The sequence below is a fragment of the Ursus maritimus genome, unplaced genomic scaffold, assembly GCF_017311325.1.
Source record: "Ursus maritimus isolate PB19 unplaced genomic scaffold, ASM1731132v1 scaffold_24, whole genome shotgun sequence".
Lineage (NCBI taxonomy): Eukaryota > Metazoa > Chordata > Mammalia > Carnivora > Ursidae > Ursus > Ursus maritimus.
In genome coordinates, this window is record NW_024424897.1 from 22,536,721 (window position 1) to 22,555,658 (window position 18,938).

An 18,938-nucleotide genomic window follows, 5' to 3' on the forward strand; every position below is an offset into this window, starting at 1 on the left:
GGGGGGGGGGGGGGGGGGGCAGGGGAGGAAAGGCTTCGATGGTGTCATGGGAGGTGGAGGAGGGCTGCTCACCTGGGAGGCTGGCCTCTTTCTGTGTTCCTCCCGTTGGCTAGATCCAGATGCAGAGAGCCCCAGAACCCAAGCTCCTACAACCAGTAGGGAGGACTTAAGTGGGTGCGACTGCGGAGCGCTTTCTCTGTGTCTTTAGCCCGTTCTCCTCCTAACCCTCGTCTCAGTATCCTCCTCGGGAGAGCAGGGGCTGGTTTCTGTTACCTGTTGCCTCCCAAAAGCTTCAAGAGGGTCCTGTTCCTAGTAGGTGCTCAGCGAATATTTGTTGAAGTTTGAGTGAGGTTGGGTACTGTGCCAAGTGGCTTTTATCTGTGCGTTCTCTCCCTAACGCTACCCTCCCCGCCGGGCCCATTTTACAGATGAGGAAACTGGAGAAGAAGCTAAGTGCTCAGGGAGAAATGAGGCAGAGTGATTTGGTGGGAGAAGGTCTCTGGATCTGAATCCCACCTCTGTCACTAATTAGCTTTGTGTCCTTGGCAAGTCACTAACGTCTCTGAGGCTCCGTTTGCTCCTCTGAGTGTGGCTCTCTCACGGGTTGCTGTGGGGCCCTGGAGGCCTGGTCCAGGGTGGAGACTGAGAGAGGGGTGAGGCCTGAGTTATTGCTCTGGGAGGGAGCCTTGGCTCTCATCTGGGAGGTGGCGAGAGATGAAGGGGATGGACTCTGGCGACAGACAGACCTGGATTCTTCCCCACTTATAAGCTGTGAGACCTTCGGGAAGGGACTTATACTTCCCTTTGCTTCTTGACCCCTGAAACCCAAACTTCAGTTTCTGTGTCGATCAAAAGGCTCAAAGCAGGCCTACGTCTGGGGCTTGCTGCAAGGGTGAGGTGAGGCGGTGCTGCCAAGTGCCCACAGTAGGTGCTTCCTAAACACAGCGTGCAGACGTCTCCTTTACCGGCCTTTCCCGCAGAGTGGCTTGATGTGCAATCCCCACCCCGACCTAGCCCCTTGGAGCTCGCAGACCTCTAACTCCTGCAAGGAATTCACTTCTCACCTTAGTCTCCCCTCCCCCAGTCAGGAGCGGTGCCCCTGCCAGCACACCGGAGAATGACTTGGTCAGGGTAGCTGATGGCTCTAAGAGAACCCTCCCTGGTTCCCCGCACCTCTGCCCCTCCCACCGTGACCCCTCCCTGCTGACAGCTGCATGTTCTTTCTGAATCCTGTAACTTAAAAGCCTCCATGGGCACTTGCAGGTGAACCAGAAGCTTCCTCGCTGGGCAGTCACCGTAACAGCTCCTTCTCCAGGGCCACCCGACCCCTGCCCAGTCTCTCTTGCTGGGCCTCCATGGTTGGCCCTCTCCCCCCAGACAAAATGGCTGAAGCACACCCCAAACACACCCCTTGGCGGGGAACACCCTCCGCATCTTCTTCTTCTTCTTTTTTAAAGATTTTATTTATTTATTTATTTATTTATTTATTTATTTATTTATTTATTTATTTGAGATAGAGTGAGAGAGCGAGAGAGAGTGCGCGCTTGAGCTGGGGGGAGGGGCAAAGGGAGAGGGAGGAGCAGGTTCCCCCCTGAGCAGGGAGCCCAATGCGGCACTCTATTCCAAGACCCTGGGATCATGACCTGAGCTGAAGGCAGACGCTTAACTGACTGAGCCACCCAGGCGCCCCAACCCTCTGCATCTTCACCCAGCAAAGTTTTGCTCCCCTTTCAAGGCCCAGCTCAAATATCAGTCACCTCTTCCCTAAAGCTTCCCTAGACCCCTTTCCCCGCAGGACTAATTGCTCCCTCCTCAGTGCTCCACCCCCAGGCTAGCCCTGCACACCACTCACAGGGCAGCGCGATGGTGTCCACAGATCACACAGCTGTTCTGCTTCTGCTCCCCTGGGAAGAGCGCAGATACGGCTGGTCTTTTGCCCCGCCCGGTCTAGGCTGCTGGACACGTGCCCTGTGCCCTTCAGGGTCCCCTGGGCGTGTTCGCCTCCCCCATCTGGGCTCTGAGCCCCAGAGGTAGCAGGTGTACCCCTCATCCGGCACGGAGGTTCTGGCTCCGCCCCACTTGGCTGCATGCGAAGCTGTAGTACAGATGGGGATGTCGAAAATATCTGTGACATATTCCAAACTGGCCTACTTTCCTATCACGAGAGAGTCTGGGACCGAGACGGGCGAGGACACGTGAGATGGGAGTTTGGGACCTGTTCCCACCTCTGTCTTCCTCTCTCAGCTCAGCTGTTAGACAGGAGAGGGATTTGCAGCCTCGCCCTGCCGTCCCCACCCTGCTCTGCAGCTGCGTGGTTGGGGTGTTGGTGGGGAGGGTGGCATGGAGGAGTGAGGGCGCAAAGGACCTAGAGAAGTTGGTGGCAGAACCAAGGCCGGAGACCTGGGACCTATCTTGGGAAGCTTCCAGCCCCAGGAAGGCAGTGGAGGCCATTGGACTTGGGGGCTGAAGGCTTGGGTTCAAGTTCTGCTTCATCTGTGAAGCCTTGGGCAAATGTCTTAACCTCTCTGGGCTTTGGTTTTCTCATCAGCAAAGTGGGCTCCTCATCATGCTTGGTTGGCCTCCTTGGAGGCTGGATTACGGGATTGCTGTGAGGACTGTCAAGCTCGGGGCCCTGCCGTACTAATCCGGTTCCCGGGCTGTTCCCCTAGGCCAGGCCGTGTCCTTGCATGGCAGCTCAAGCGGTCACCTGCTCTAGCCCTCTGCCTCGCAGCAGGCCTGGCCGGGCCACCACCCTTAATCCTGGGGTAATGCTCTCTGAGTAAGGGTCACTGCAGTCCTTGCTGGAGCCAGGCCCTTGTCACCCCTCCTGCACTGGCAGAAAGTTCACCCTGGGAGCTAATCTCAGTCTCTCTTGCTGACATGGAGCCCCTTCAGCGTTCGGCTTAGCTCCTCTTTCACATGAGAAGTGATCATTAGCTTAGTTTCTCCCCTTTCAGGCTAACACCTCATGCTTCCCTCTGCTTCTCAAGGAGCGCAGATCCTTGGGACACTTCCTGACCAATGAAGCTGGATTTCTTCTGCTTTCAGGTCCCAATTTGGGATGCTGTGCGTGTGTGTCGGGGGCTGGGGGGAGCAGGGGAGATAGTCTCTGCCTTGGTTTCCCCAGCAGGCACACAACTAGAGAAGTCAGTGGCCAAGTGGGGAAAGATTGGCTGCTATGGATCCACACACCAGGGCGAAAACAGGAATAATGGTTCGTATCTAAAACACTTATTATGTGCATACCCTTTATCCAGCTGTTCCGCTTCCAGGAATTTATTCTACAGATATGCTCTTATTGTGTGAACTAAAGTAATTACCAGGATATCTCCTGCCTTAGACATGGCCTAAATATCCCTCGGCGGGTCGCCTTTATTTTATTTTTAAAAAGACTTTATTTTTAAATAATCTCTACACCCAACGCAGGGCTCGAACTTACAACCCCGAGGTCAAGAGTGTATGTTGTACCAACTGAGCCAGCCAGGGGCCCCAACAGGGTACCTTTATAGGTGCTGATGCAGAACAATGTCCAGTTTATTTCTATTTTTTTAAAAAGATTTTATTTATTTATTTATTTGACAGAGAGAGAGCGCGAGCACAAGCAGGGGGAGCGGTAGGCAGAGGAAGAGGGAGAGGGAGAGGGAGAAGCAGGCTTCCCCCTGAGTGGGGAGCTGGACTCAGGGCTAGGGGATCCCAGGACCCTGGGATCATGGCCTGAGCCAAAGGCGGATGATCAACCAACTGAGCCACCCAGGTGCCTCGAACAATGTCCAGTTTATAATTGTCGAGTGTGTATCCTACCCTGCCGTCTGGGTAAGAGAACACAAAGGAAATGTGAGCACATGGGCAAGCCCCGAAAAGCCAAAGAAACAGGGAATGGTGTTTGCTTCTGATGCTGGACCCTGGTGGTTGGGGTGGCAGCAGTGGTGGGGATTTAATAGGATTTCCTATTCAAAAAATAAGTCAAATTAACTTTTTCCCAGTCCTGGAAATCTTGGATGTCACTGGTTTTTGGCCCCCCTCATATACCAGTGGTTATTGCTGTAGGCCGACCCCCGGGGAAGGAGGGTGAAGCCAGGGGTGGGGCAGGGAGTGGTACGGAGGCCCAGGTCCTATCTTGGGAAGGAGCTCGGGGCTCAGAAGGCCCAGCATGGAACAGGTGGACTGGGAGAGCAGCCACAGGAGAGACCCGGGAGAGTCAGGGAGGCAGGATTCTCAGAATCCACACAGCATGGATACTCTGGAAGGTGGAGAAGACAGAGGGAACCAAGGGGACCAAAGCTCTGCCCTGGGAGGAGGAGACGGACGGCCACAAATAAAGCTAAGTGGGTGTTACGAAAGCCCAGGGGAGAGGGAATTGCAGCTAGAATGTGTTCGCGTGTGTGGAGGGCAGGGGTAGAGTTTGGGAAGGCTTTACATTGAGGAAGTGGGATGTGAGCCGCACCTGGCATCGGGAGTCAGGTGCCAACAGGTGCAGAGGAAGGAAAGGATAACCCCATGGTGGGGAACAGTACGGGCAAAGGCTGAAGTGCGAGGGGAAGATACAGAGCACACATGCACACAAGCCCGCACGGGTGTGTGTGTGTATGTGCGTACGTGTGTGTGTGTGTGTGTGTGTGTGTGTGTGGTATTGCAGGAGGTGGCCAGAGATAAGGCTGGAAAGATTTAGGGGACAGATTTGGAGGGCCTTGAATGCCAGGCTAAGAAATGTATCGACATTCTCAGGCATGAGAATGAATGGAGGTGAATGGATGCTTAGCGCAGTGCTTTTCAAACTCTCTGGGGTGAGAGACATTTTCATTGTTCAATTTCCAATTGACTGTGAACCCACACTTAAAAAAATATAGTAAAAATGATCATGTGCTTGGACTTATGGCAATGTCAAATCCCTGTGGTTTGCTCAACATTTACCCTCTATTTCTGTACTCATCTTGTGAACCTGTGGCCGCACTGGTCTGTGGTTTGAGTAGCTCTGCCCCAGGGGACCTGGGAGGGGCTGCAGAGGTCGGGGAGGGCCCCAGGTTGGTTTGTTTGTTTGTTTGTTTGTTTTGTGGTGGGCATGGATGCTCATTTATCTAGGGAGAGGGTGCAGAACTTTTGTCAGGACCTCAAAGGGTGAAGGGACCTCAAAGGGCACAATCCCCTGTGTAGGGAGTAGTCATTGAAGGTCTTTGAGTGGAAGGATCTAGAGGGGGGCTTTAGAGCAGTGGGAGCAGCAGATGTGCCTGATTCATCCCGGGACCCCGCCCTGCCTCACCTGCACCCAGAGCAGCCCGTCCAGGACCCAGCCATGGAGAAGGGATGGGGAAGAGTGAGGTTCTAGAGAGCAGGGGGCTCATTTAGAGGGTGATTAAAATCATCTATGGGAGAGCTTTTAAAGCAAGGTTTAGAGCAAGAAGATCAGGGAGGGATGGGTCTGCCTCTGGGGCGGATGGCACAATGTTAGCTGGTGACACGCATGGGAAGCGAGCTCCTCAGCCCCAACCCAGCCATCCTGCACCTGCCGCCTGCTGAGGAAGCGAGAAGGTGAAAGGGAGCCTCTCTTGGGGTGCGAGCCAGGCAAGGGGGAGGCTTCAGGGAGAGGCAGCGTGGGGCCAGAAAACAGCATCCTGCCCCCCCCCCCGCCCCCGAAAGCATCTTCTGAGTCTTCCGAGCAGACGCCCAGGGCCCAGGGCATCAGAAAGGCTGTGACTCCAGGGCACAAGCCCCTGTTTCGAGAGCAGGTAGACCCTGCAGGTGGATCGACTTAATGAACTCCCTGGAAAACTCCCACTTCCATTACTACTTTTTCTTTTTTGAGGTGAAATTCACATCACATGAAATTAAAGTGAACAACTCGGTGGCATTTAGCGCATTCACGGTGTTGTGCGGTTACCACCTCCTCTAAGCGGGAGGCATTTCGTCACGTGGTCGCTCTCCATTTTCTTCTTCCTCCTCCTACAGGCAGATCTCAATGGACTTGCCTGTTCCGAATATTTCACATACACAGGATACTACAATACATGACCTCCCGTGTCTGGCTTCTTTCACTTAGCACGTGTTCAGGGTTCATCCGAGTTGGAGCGAGTATTATTAGTACTTGGGTCCTTTCTAGGGACAGATAATATTCCATTATAGGCAGAGCTCACGACTTGTTTATCCATTCATCTGCTAAAGGACATTTAGGCTGTTGGGTCATGTGGTATTTCTGTGTGTAGCTTTTTGAGGAATTGCCAAACTGTTTTCCATAGTTGCTGAGCCATTTTTCATTCCCACCAGCAAAGTGCGAGAGGGTTCCACCTGCTTTTGTTATTCAACAGGTGATTGCTGTCCCCCGGGAAGGCAAGGCCGATGGATTCTGGGGGCTATGGGTAAAATAGGTCAGGATGATCCCTGCTCCTTTGCCCTACCGCCCACCATAGGCTTCTAAGGCTACTTGGCAGGCCTGGGAGGCTGCTGGCTGGAGTGGGGGTGTGGGAGGGTGCCTTTCCCTTTTTCACCAAGGCATGTAGGTCAGATGGTGAAATCTAAAGCCTCAAAGCCAAGCGGGGTGTGGTCTTTCAGGAGTTGGGCTTGTGGTCCTCCTGGACCCTGTGGCTTGAAATTCGTCCTCTCAAGGATAGATACAGACTCCGTTCCTCCCCTTCCCTGCTCTGGTCCCTCCTCATCTTTCTTCTCTTTTCCCTTCACCTTTCCTGAGCTTCTTTATATTCCTGGTCCAATCTCCTCCCCGGTCCCCCACCCCAACCTGCACTTCTTATGCCTCGGGAACTGAGTGGGAAGGAAGGGGGTGGGGAACCGCATGCACTTTCATGTTCATGGACTATATCCATGAGCCCTTCCCCCACTTAGGCCCCAGTAAGCCGCAAAGTGAGGTGGGGTGCTGGGAACCCTCTCTTTCATTTTATTCCTTCCTCATCCCAGAAGACCCACTGACACCAGTGGCACAGAGCACGGCGGCACGAAGCTGGGGATCAAGGGATCCAGTTCTGGTCATCTCTGTCCCTCAGGACGAAAGGTCAAAGTCTGGGGAGAAAGGAGTCTCCAGGGGTGCTTATGTGGCAGGAATTGGCCTTGGTTTGAGGGGAGGTGGTTTGGGAGGAGAAGAGCCATCATCGTGCCACAAAGTTCTCCAGGACTGTCCATGGGCCAGGCCCTGTGGTGACCTGCCAGTCAAGCTGCATCAGCAGCCCAAGCTCTAAGCTGGGAAAACAAGAAGAAAGTCCCCCCCGCCCCCCCATTGGTTCTCAAAGTGGGGCCCAGAGCAGCAAAAGCAGCAGTATTTGAAAACTTGTTAGAAATGCAAATTCCCAGGCCCTTCTTCAAACTTACTGAATCAGAAACTTCAGGAGCAGGCCCAGCAGTCCCTGTTTTGACAGGCCCTCCAGTGATTCTGACCCTCGCTCTAGTGTAAGAACCACTGCACGCCCCTGAGGGGGGCCCTAGTTAACGAGGGTGACTCAGCGCTCCCAGTCTGATGGCGGAGGTAGGACCCTTGCCTGCCATCTGACAGGGAAGACAGAGACTTGGGCTCAGAAAACTGCTAATCAGAGGGACATCTAGGCTTCCTGCTGAAAGTCCCTCAACCTGGGGTCCCTCTCTGCTGGAAGCACCAGGATGAATTTCTTTCACTGGAGGTGGCTACAGTCAGGACCCCAGAGAACCCCCCTCCCACATTCTCTCTCCATTCTTCAGAAAGTGGGTTTGATGTGCTAATGAGGGCATCAATTACGGAGGATCATTAGCATTCATTACAATAAGAAGCCGGAGAGGGAGGACCGCAGGGAATGAGGGACGGTCTTTTGAAATTGACTGCTATTCACTCCTCTCCTATAGAGTGGGAGGGGGAATGGGAGGGCCAGGAATTCAAGAGGAGACCTTGTAGGGGCTTTTGGGCACTCTTCTGTGGTCAGAAGGTGCAGGCCTGGGGCAGAGGGAAGACCGTCCTCCTCCTCACCTCCCCCACCCCTGCCAGTTTCTGCCCCAGATGCCAGGTCACCGTCCCTCCCGCCCCCATCACTCTCTCCAGAACAGGGCCTCATCACAGTTCCCTCACTGCCTGGGGGCCACCCTTGCTGGAGTGTGGATGGTCTAAAGCGGGCTCCTGAAATGCGCTGGCTGGAAAGAGCCCCGCTGGCGGGTGGGGGGGTGGGGCTTTCTCTAGGATCTGGGTGGGGGGGAAGGGTTCCACTGTGGCAGAGTGAGCAGTCCAGCTTATCCCAGCCATCGTTTCCACGTCATCGTTTTCCTGTGCCTTTCCCTAGAGGCCCCGTGCCCCTCTCTGCCCACCCCCCCATGTCCCTTTTCCTACCCAGATGTTTGTCCAGGTGCACTCCGTGTTCTGACTGTACCTTGGGGAAGGAGAGGCCGAGAATTCTCACCTCTAGCGTGCTCCCCCATAACTTCCCTCCTGCAGGCTCCCAGGAAGAGGCAAGGGGGCCGCGGGTTGGTGTGTGAGAAGCTCGCTTCAACTCTGCCCTTGTGGATCCCTCAAACACGCCAGCTGCCCCCTCCCGACCAAGAGCAAGGCCAGAGAGGCAGGGGAGGAGGGCCAGAGGGAAGTCACCTGTTGGGGAATGAGAGTGGGGGTGGGGTGGCACCTGAGGCATCTCAGGTGGAGGCAGCTGGCACACGGCTTGTGCCTGGGCACCATGCCAGCTTCCAGAAGCAATTCTCTCGTCTCTGGGCTGGAGGAATAATACCTGCATTGCTCTGCCCCTGATCAGTGGTGATGGCTTCCCGGCCTTTTTCCTACCACAGGAGACTCTGCTTTGGAGATGTGATGGGGGCCGGGAACCTGTGTTCCCTGGGGGTGGGCCAGAGAATCTCGTGCGGTCAATGCCATCCGCCCTCTGGCTCACTGTGGGGTCTCAGGGTCTTTGTTCTGTTGAGAAGCTGTATCTCTTCTCACCCCTCTATGGCACCCCGCTGTCCTGGGTTGGGCGGGTGTGGTTGAAGTAGTTGAAGGGAATAGGGGGTCAAATGAAATCACGGCTATGCAGATGTTGAGAAATGTCAAGGGTTCATCTTTAAGAAGTGAGCTGCAGGGGCGCCTGGGTGGCTCAGTGGTCAAGCGTCTGCCTTCTGCTCAGGTCAGGATCCTGGAGCCCTCCTAATGCAGGAGGTCACCTCGGAGTGGGGAAAGATGGAAGCATTGTCCTGCTGACACCTTTGGAACTGTTCCCACTTTCTGGGGACTGATTGACAGAGCCTCTCCCCCCAGTCTCCGAACCAGGGGCTTCTTGGCATTTATCGTAAGCGCAGAAAAATCTCCACGTCACTGGGCAAGCATCTTTCTGGTCCTCATCCAGGGCTAATGCCCAGTTCCTTAACCTTGACATAACCGCATGTCTTAACCCCCAGCCACGCTCCTGAGCCCGGCTCTCTTCCAGCCACAGAGGCTGGCCCCGGCTTCCCGCAGTGCGCGAGGTTGGGAGGTGCTTCTGGTGCTGGGAAAGGGGCTGGGAGCTCTGGAGTCAGGCAGATCTGGGTTTGGATTTCAGCCGTGCTACCCTTAGGTGGGCACAAAGTGGGGCAGGGAAGAGACCCCGTCTTAGGGGGAACCTGACAGGGAGAGGAAAGGGGAGAGTCTGTGTAGTTGAATCAGACTTCTGAATGGAGGAGCAGAAGCTTGAGTCCCCAGCCTGTAGGCTCTGAGAGGTGTGGGAGGCGGTGTCCGAGCAGCTGGGGGGAAGCCACCCCTCCCCACGCCGCCCCCTCCTCTACACAGGGCCTGCTGCCTCCCATGCCCATCCTGGGCAGACAGCCAGGCAGGGAGCTGGAAGAGTGCCCGCTGTGTGCTTAGAGGCCAAAAGATGGGCACCGTCCAGTTGGCAGAAGGAGAGGCAGCTGGCCCAGGACAGGAGAAGTCAGGGTGCCGACTGCTGGGGTCGTGTGCCCAGACGGTGTGTCTGAGACATGGCTCTTGGCTGCCCTCCGGAGCTATCCTGCTGGAGCTGGGAAAGGCCCCCTCCCCCTCCTGCCCTGGCCCTACCACCTAAGTTACTGCAATTGGAGATCAATCTCAAGGGGCATCTGGGACTTGCCCCCAGCCGGGCATGTGCCTGGCTCAGGGGCAGGCCTGGGGGCGGGCAGGAAAATGGGAGAGCCTAGATTAAGGCTGCAACCTGGTCGACCAGGAAGTGGGGAAACCGGTTTGTCATTTGGGGTGGGGTCTTCTCTCCTGCCTGGCTGCCTGCCTGCCACTCTGCCTTGTGTCCTATATTGAAGAGAGGTCCTGTGCCCCTTTCCTGCTCCATCTAAAGTAGCTTTGGGAATGCCAGGAGTAAACAAAAGGGGCAGGGGACTCAGTCCACCTTCTCCTCCCCGAGAGCAGCTTGGGAGAGGAGGGACAGGACAGAGAAGCGGAGGGAGAGAGGAAGCAAGCCACCAGCACAGGACGAGGGGTCGGGGTCAGTGCTGGTCAGAGCCGGAGCAGTCCGGGGAGCCAACAGGTGGGCCAGGGTGGGACAAGGAGGGGGTGGGAATAAAGCGGGGGCGGGGCAGAGCTGGCGCCTGCATGCTGCCTTGGAGGTGGCCGCGGCAGAGCCAAGCGAGGTGTGAGAACGGGCTGGAGCGCGCCCCTTTGGGGTCCTACTTGACAGAGGAGCTGACTCCCCTCACTCCGAACACGGCCCTCTGCAGTTCCAGCAGACGCCTGCAGGAGGGGCCGCAACCGGAGCTGGGGGCAAGGACACAGCCCAGCAGGGGGCGCCGGGGGACTGGATCCCTGAGGCTGAGCCGAGTCTAAGGAGCGGGGGAGTGGGGGCGTCCCGACAGAGGCAGAGGAGGGTCCAGACTCTCCTTGCATAGGGTGGCTGTGGCTTTCGGAGGTCACCTTGGCTGAAAAGTGGGTCCCCGGTCCCGCCGCTCCGCTTGCCTCCCCGCCCGGTTCCTCTCCGAACGCTTCCCATCCCCTGGCGCTCCGGGGCTTGGAGACCGAGAAGTCCCCCACCCTAGAGGTGCACCCCCCGCCTCCTCCTCCGAGGCCGGTCCCGGGCCTTAGGTATTTGTCTCGGTGGTGGTGGTGCGAGGATTGCTTGGGGTGGGAGAAGCAGGTGGAGTGTGGAGGGGAGCGTGAGCGCGCCCCGCACCCCTGGCCCGGCCGCGCGCCGCGGGATCCCGCCGTGCAGCTGGAGGGCGCGAGGCGCAGCGCCCCCTCCGCGCCTCCGCTCCCCGCCACCCCGGGCGGCCCTTTGTACGTTCCGGCCACACGCGGGTGCCCGCGCCGCGCGCGCTCCCGCCCGCAGTGACACACCCGCGCCAGCCCGCGCGCGCGCCCACACACACACACACACACACTCGCTCTCGCACACTCGGTGACACGCCCGCGCGCGCGCGCACCCACACGCCCGGCCGCCGGCGCCCTCCCAGCTGGTCCACCCCGGCGGGGCCCGCGCCCCCGGCCCGCCCGCCTGGCACCGCGCCCCGGGGCTGGGGCCGAGCGAGGAGCCCGCGAGGCGGCGAGAGGGCGAGCGCCAGGCAGGCCGGCCCGGGGCCCCCGCCCCCCGCGCCCCCGCCCGATGGGGAACGCTCCGTCCCAAGGCATGTCCCTGTCTCTCTCCTCCCTAATGTGCCTCCATGCTTAAGTGGAAGGTATTTCTGTTTTCTTTGTGTGTTTTCCCCTCGGCCGGGGGCGGGGGCGGCGGCCGGGCCGGGGAGGCGGCGGCCGGTGGGGCTAGGGATGCTTGGGGCGCAGGTGTTGGGGGGGCAGGGGACCGCGGCGTGCAGTCTTGGGAGACGGACCCGGGCGACGAGAGTCCTGGGACCAGAGGGGGTCTGGAATTGGCAAGGCTGGAGACCGAGCGGGGAGGGCCTCGTGATGCCCGGGGGAGGGGGCCCGAGGGGTGAAAATTTAAAGGGGTACGTGTGGAGGGAGGGGGGGGGAAAGGAAGGAGGAGAGGGTGGAGGGAGTGGTGCCAATCCTGTGGAGGAGAGGATGGACGGGGTGGGATGGGGTGGTGGGGGCTCAAAGGCCTCTCTCGGTCCCAGAATGGGGTGAATGCACTTGGACGGTGGTGGCAGGCGCTTTGCGCCAGCCCCCCAGGGAAGAAGGGGGTGAGTGCATTCTGGGGTTGGCTGTGTTGCCAGGATACGATCCTGTATTTCTCCCCCCCCCGCCCCCCTCACCTCGAGGCCCTAGCCCTAGAGACCTCAGAGCCTAGGCAGCAGTTGCAGAAACTGGGGACCAGCTCCCCGCTCAGCTGGCGGGTGGGGAGGGCCCATAAGAGGGAGGGGTTGGGGGAGGGGCTATTTGATCTTAAGCCCTCCCCCTGCGGAGGCCAGAGGGCAGGGGAGGGCGCCCCCAGCTGGGGAGAGCATCCAGGGTGAGTGAGGAGGTAGGGACCGCTGGAAGCCGAGGGGCAGAGGGCGGGGCTGGGGAGGGGACGCGCCATAGCCCCCCCTCCCCTCCCACGCACCCCCCTGCTACGTCAGAAGCTCCGGGGCCAGCTCCGAGTCCTGTCGGTGGGGGCAGCAGGATGCTGGTGGAAGCAGAGGGGGCCGGCCGGGTGCCTCCGCAGCTCGGCTGGCAGGGCCCGGCGGGGCGTGTGCGGCTGCTAGTGCTAGCCCCCCCGCCCCACCCCTCCCCATGCAGCCCTGGCAGTGCCTCCGGCGCTTTGCCCTGGCCTGGTGGGAGAGGACAGCTGAGGGCAGCGCCCGATCTCCTAGGGAGGAGTCTGGACCGAGGGACCCCGGGGGCCGAGGGGAACCAGGTGAGCAGAAACAAGGATCCTGCAAGGAGGAGATCCCGGACTGTTTTTCCCTCTCTCTAAATACTATGGAAGCTGCAGGTCCTGCAGCCCCCAACTTTAAGGGAAGTGTCCCCCCACCCCTCGCTTGGTGCTGTCGGAGGGCTCCTGGATGAAGCCTTCTCAGGAGATATCAGAGCTACTGTTGTTTGGGGGAAGGGGAAACAGATGAGGACTGGGAGTGGAGGATAGCTAACCAGACTTTGGACTTGTAGGTCTGAACGCTCCTTGGTGTGGGGTTTGAGCACTTTGTGGGGGGTGGGAGGGGGATACCTTCTTCCTGACTCTGGATATCTTGGTCTGGGTGACCTTGAGCCAACTGCTTTGCTGTCTAACTTCATGCCTCAGTTTCTCTCATTCCCTTCCCTATCCCTCTTGCTGGTTTTAAAGAATTGATGATGCATTTGATGGAGGCTGTCACTATGAAAATGTGAAGCTCTGTCATTCTTGGTGGCAGCTGTCGTGGTGGTTTCTCTGGCGTGGTTGCGCGTGTGTGTATGTATGTGGGGGACAGTTTGGGTTTATGCATGAGGGTTTTTGCTGGTTCTGGTTGGTGTTGGGGCCACTGCGAGCAAGTGTCAGGGCCTGGCATTCACACAGGAAGGAGGGCTCCAGGCGAGCTAAGAGTTGTTGGGGCAGAGACTTAGCTGGTGGCCTGGTGGAGAAGCAAGGCTTCAGGGTGAGGGCTCGGGGCGTAAGGGGAGGGGGTTGCAAGAATAAGATCCCCCCCCCCTCCACCCAGATTGCCTGGCACCCAGGCACCATTGGCAACGAGTGCAAAGGCTTTGCCCTGGCTTCTTGCCACTGTGCCTTGGGGACAAGAGGGTCTTTGTCCAGTGCCCCCCCACCGCCGCTCTGTTCCTTCCGCCCTTACCATGATGGCCGATTCTCTTTGATGACCCTCAGGGCTGGGATGGAGATGTGGGTCCCCCGTGTGCTCTGGGGATCTGGAAGAAGCAACTGTGGTCCTTAGGCAGGGCTGAGTGGAGAGGGGGAGCTCTCCTAGGGGAAGGATCCCTGGGAATGAGCCATCAGGAGGCCTGCCCCCACCCCAGGCCTTCTGCTTGCCTCCTCATCTAATGGGGCGGAGGGGGGGGTGTCTGGGGTCTTTGTGGCCTGATTACTGCTGAGCTCCAGGTTTCTTAAAGATGTACAGGGTACAGCGTTGGGTGCTGGGATGCAGAGCCTCAGACGCTCTCTCTTTCTCTCTCTCTCTCTGGCCAAGGACCCACCCTGGAAAAAGGGTTTAATTAGAACCATTGATTCCTTCTTTGGCTGCGGGCATCGATCTCAACGGTGTGGTCAGAGCTGGGAGGTGGGGGTGGCATGGCTACTGTCTGCACAGTGCCAACCTTGGCTTTTTCTGACAAAACCCAAGCTTAGGAGGGAGGGGGCTGGGCTCTTTTAAAGTACCAGGTCTCTTTTGGCCCCACCCCCACTCCAGGTTAGGTCTTGGGGAAAGAAGGGAGCGGGGTTGAGGATCTGGATGGAGGGAGGGGTGTTTGGGGTTCAGGAGCATACTGAATGGTGGGCCTGGGGCTCTGGAATGGAGGGGCAGTTGTGGTTGGGTGGGTCCTGCAAAGGGGAGTCAGGAGGCAGCAGAGGGGGCCTGTGGGTGTGGGGCAGGCGGAGAGTTCAGGGGAAAGACCTAGGGCTCGCCTTAAAAGCTTCTCTTTCGAGGAATCCCAAGCACTTATCTCCTCTAGCCCTGGCAAGGAGATCCAGTTTCTTCCTTCGCTTGTGTCCTCAAGGCCCAGAGAGGGACAGAGACTGCTTCAGAGGCCCAGCAGGCCTGGGTGTGGCCTTTGAGCCTTGGCTGCCTGAGCCAGTGGCCCCTGCCTAGGCACAGAGAGCGGAGAGTGAGGCTCCTGGCAGCCTCGAATCTGGTCTCTGGGCTTGGTGGGAGTTGGGGGACAGCTTGTGCCCCCCAAGCCCCGACTGCCTGTTGTGGGTGGGCTGGTGCAGGTGCAGGCTTCAATGAGCCACTCAGATGCTCTTTGAAGAATCCCTTGTTGGCTTCCTAGGGCCCATTCGAGCAAAGATAATAAAAATCTGGCCGTCAGCGGGTTTGAGGGCTGCACTCGCTTCCCCTTCTTTCATTCCCAGCTCTGAAAAGCAGAGATGAAGGCTTCGGATTTGGCGGCTGCCCCAAGGGAGAGAGGGAGGGAGGGAGGCAGAGGAGGAGGGACTGATTTCCTGGCAGCCCCGGAATTGCTGAGGAGGTGGGCAGAGGGGCAAGGGCTTGGTCCCCATCTCCTGCCAGACAGTGTCGAGGGCTCTTATGCCTGATACCCAGGCTCCAGCTTTCCTTCAGTCCCAGAAGCTGGGAGCCCTCTCTCTCTGCTCCGCTGCTCCCACCATCGCCCCCCCCCCGCCCCCCGTCCACCCCATGCCCCTCAGTCTTCCCCACTTCTTCCCCCTGGCCTCCCTTCTCTCCGCCCCTCAGTTTCTCCTGCTCTGCACTTCATTCTCTCTCTCTCCCCACCTTGTCTCCCCTTTTCTCACTCTGTCTGCCCCCTCCCATCTGTCTATCTCCCTCCCCCCAGCATTGGTCCTGCTTTCTAGGACTGTCTGGAAGGTTGAGAAGCCAAGTGGGGAGGTGGAGGGTGGAGGGCAGCTGCAGCCACTGAAGGGATGGGTCTGGCTTGACTATTACGGTCTGTCAGGTGCCATAGTTATCAGAGTCCAAGCGGAAGGGGGCTGCTGAGCACTTGGAGATGTGTGTGTGGCGAGGGCACCATCCCCCTCCCCGCACCACAGCAGGCTCCTTGCCCTGACATTGGGCTTCAGACACTCCCGTTTTCCTGCTGCCTTCTGCTGCTTGGCTGCCGGAAACCAGCGCCTCTGGCCTCGGCCCCTCCACCCCTCTGGTCCCCCACAGTCTCAGGCGTTGCTGCTGCCCTGTGCACTCTTCCCCTCACACCCACACCGTTTCCAGGCTCAGAGGTGGGAAGGGAGGGGCCCTATCCCCGGCCCTCACCCCTGGTCTCTAGTAGGCCTTCCTCAATCCCCATCCAGGCCCCCCCCCCACCTGCTCCGTGCCCTCTTGGCCATCTTGTCAACCTCCCAGATAAAAGACAGGACCGTCGTGGAAAGAGCACCAGACTCTGAGTAAAGGGACCTCGCTCCCATTCTTCCTCAGTACCCAAATGTCCAAGTGACCTTGAGCAAGTCCCTGCCTGATTCGGGCCTCTTTCCTCACCTGTGAAATGAGGGGGCGTGGGCTGGATCATCTCCAAGGTCTCTTCTGACATTCCGTGGATGTTGTGTCTCTCTTCTGGGTGATTTGCATATGCTTTGCATATATTAATGGTGCCTGCTTGAAGGGGGAAGGTGCCACCCACAAGGACCAGAGTCCCACCCACCATTCTGACTTCCCTTGCCCATTGGCCCATGCTTTCACTGCTAGAATCTCCTAGGTGGGGGTGGCAGCTGAGGCCTGAGCATTTCCTGGGGAGGTGGGTCTGGTCCCTGAGTTCCGGACATGCTGGAGGCCGGATGGGGGGTAGCCCCAATGGAGGGGATCCCTACCCTCACCACCCCTGCTACAGAAGGTCCAAACAGGGAAGCCAAGTGCTGTGTGAATTTACTGAAGTTGCCTGTGGCTACCATGGGGTGTATGAAACCCCACCACCGAGGCTGGCCTGGGGGTTTCCCTCCTCCATTCCCAGAGCCTGAGTACCCTCTAGATGCCAAGGAGCTTAGCCAGGTGTAAGAGTCCCTCCTCCGGTGTCAGCTCCTCCCCACAGCCCAGGACAGGTCACACTGTCTTGTAGCCCTGCCCACTTCTGCTCAGGCCCCTGGGCTCTGGGTATCTGTGGGTTGAAACTCGGACCCGAGAGCTGGTCACAGAGAGGGCTAGCTCATTGCCTCTCTGGTCCCTGCCTAGTTACCACATAGAACGTGAAGCCCCATGCTCCCTATAAGGGTCACAGACATCATCAGGGAGAGAGAATCTGCTGCCCCTGGTTCTGTCCCCACCTCCATCAGCCCAGTGTCTTGCGGGGACTGCCCCCAGAGCCTCCTCCCCGGCCTCCTGGTCTGAGCTCTGTCTGGCACGGGCCAGTGTCATGGAGCCCAGCCCCCAGTCCTGTCTCTGCTGTTTTCACCCCTATAATGCCCAGCACGTGGGGCAAGGCCAAGAAGATAATGTGGGGCCCCTGAGTCATGGCGAGAATATCTGAAGACAGAAGCAGACATGGCCTCCACTGCCAAGGAGGACTGGGCCAGAGTAGATGACACAAGAGGGATCAAGGTTAGATTTAGTCTTAGAGGCGGACCGTCCCAGGGGGCAGATTCGTTTCTGACCGTGGGATTGCTGCGAAGATGAAATGTAATCGTAGATGAAAATGTCCAGCGCATTGCTTGATATGTATTAAACATTCAATAAATGGTGTGGCAGAGAGAACAGATGTCTCTGAAACCAGAAAAGACCTCCCTTAACCTCCAGACTTAGGATTTTGCAGGGGATGGGGACTTGGAGGGACAGTTCCCAGAAGAGCTGTTTCTCCCACACTCAGGCTGCTGTTCCCCCAGCGCACTCCTCATGCCTCACGCAGGCACTGGGCTCAGGGCCCAGCCACCCCGGGGACACCCTGCCCTCATCCGCTCTGTTGCGGGTGGGCAAACAGAAGGGTTTGAGGGTGAGGAAATATTCTTCTCCCCTCCCCCCTGTCTTTGCCTGGGACAGCTTGAAAGGAAACAGGCCCACGTTGCAGAAGGAGAAATAGAGGTTAGATAGGAAAGAAAACCTCCCAGGGGGTGGGGAGGGGGAAACGCTCTAAGGTGGGGAGCTCTGGTGGCCTTTGACCTCAGTGATAGGTGTGTGTGAGCGTGAGTAGGCTGGTGTACCTAAGGGCAGGGGACTGGTTGGCATGACCTTTGAGATGACCTTTGGGCTATCCTGAGGAGCTTGACAGATCCAGTTTAACCTCGTGGGGCTGTTGTGGTTGGCTGAGTACAGGGTACAGGGGTCCATGAGAGAGCGTTGCAGCCCTGCTGGGGAGGAGAAGGGAACCAGGTAGTCACTCTTCGAGCCCCCAGGGCAGAGAGGTGGAGTGCAGTGGGAAGAGCAAGCCCTGGACCAGGATCAGGTGGCCTGCCTTCCCTCCTGCTGTGTGACCTTGGGCAAGTTAGTTGTCTGCTCTGGTCTTCAGCATCCTTGGTGTGAGAAGAGAGGGTGGAACTAGAGAATCTCTAAGTTCTTTTCCAGCTGTCACAAGTTCTACCCCCCTCCTCTCCCCTGAGATAAAACATGCCTCTCCACAGGGGGGGGGGGAATATTTCCAAGTTCCAGCTAAACCTGGAAAAATGGAGATTTGGCCCAAGAGAATATTGGCACATGCGTTCGAAGGTAGTCAGACACACACACGCGCGCGCACACACACACACACACACACACACACACACTCATACCCCTTGCAAGCAGTCCCTCGTGCTCCAAAGGCCCGTTTTGCCTAAGTCTACCCTCTCAACCCAGAGGGTGGATAAGGGAGTGGCCCTAGGATTCAGCCATCTGAATCAGGAACTCGCTGTTTTCCTCCCGTCATGGCAGCCTTGGCTTTGCTACATTCCATTCCATTCAGGGACTAGAATCCAGTCCGTATTTTCTTCCTCGGAGGCTCTGCCCGAGGGTGGCTCTTCTCCCCCACAACCTTTTTCTGGCTCCCCGTAGCCTCAACCACCTGGCCCAGTTGACTGCATGTCCCGGCATGGAGTCCTGTAAGACTGGGAAGGAGCTGGGTTTTTCCCAAGCCTGCCTTCCTCACCTCTGCGCACCTCCCCATCCCAGCACACTGGCTTCTTTTCCACCCCAGCCACAGAACTTGCTGGAGACCCCCAACCCAGGGGCCCCGTAGGGAACCCTCAGACCCAGAGACCCCATAGAGCAACCTAAACCCAGAGACTGCTCTGGAGAGGCCTAGCAAGAGCTGTCCGTGCAGGGCCTAGGAGGTGGTTGTGGGAGGGTATCCTGCCAGCTCCCCCCCCCCCCAGGGCTTGTGATAATTGCAGACACAGCGGGCATCTGTGGCGTCACCCTAGGCACCAGCATCTGCCTCATTGGGGAAGAATTAACGATCCCATCTCATTTGGGAAGGCATTCCACGGCTCACTGAAGCCCTTTCAGAGAAAGACTCGGCCCTTCTGCAGGCTCTCCAGGGCTGCCCTCTGCCCACTCCGCCCCCACGGGGGGGGGGGGGGGGGGGGGGT

The 18,938-nt window shown here is 58.1% G+C and overlaps 2 protein-coding genes across 2 annotated transcripts in view; one reads left to right on the forward strand and one right to left on the reverse strand.

The window, feature by feature from the left end:
• Window positions 1-4,451, reverse strand: part of LOC121104892 (40S ribosomal protein S19-like) — a 6,780-nt gene extending 2,329 nt beyond the window's left edge. Inside the window, exon 1 of the mRNA XM_040639817.1 lies at window positions 4,445-4,451. Coding sequence (XP_040495751.1) covers window positions 4,445-4,451 — 7 coding nt within the window. The remainder of the gene's footprint in view (window positions 1-4,444) is intronic.
• An 8,117-nt stretch (window positions 4,452-12,568) lies between these two features.
• SRCIN1 (SRC kinase signaling inhibitor 1) overlaps window positions 12,569-18,938 on the forward strand; it is a 68,616-nt gene continuing 62,246 nt past the window's right edge. The window contains exon 1 of the mRNA XM_040640727.1: window positions 12,569-12,692. Coding sequence (XP_040496661.1) covers window positions 12,569-12,692 — 124 coding nt within the window. The remainder of the gene's footprint in view (window positions 12,693-18,938) is intronic.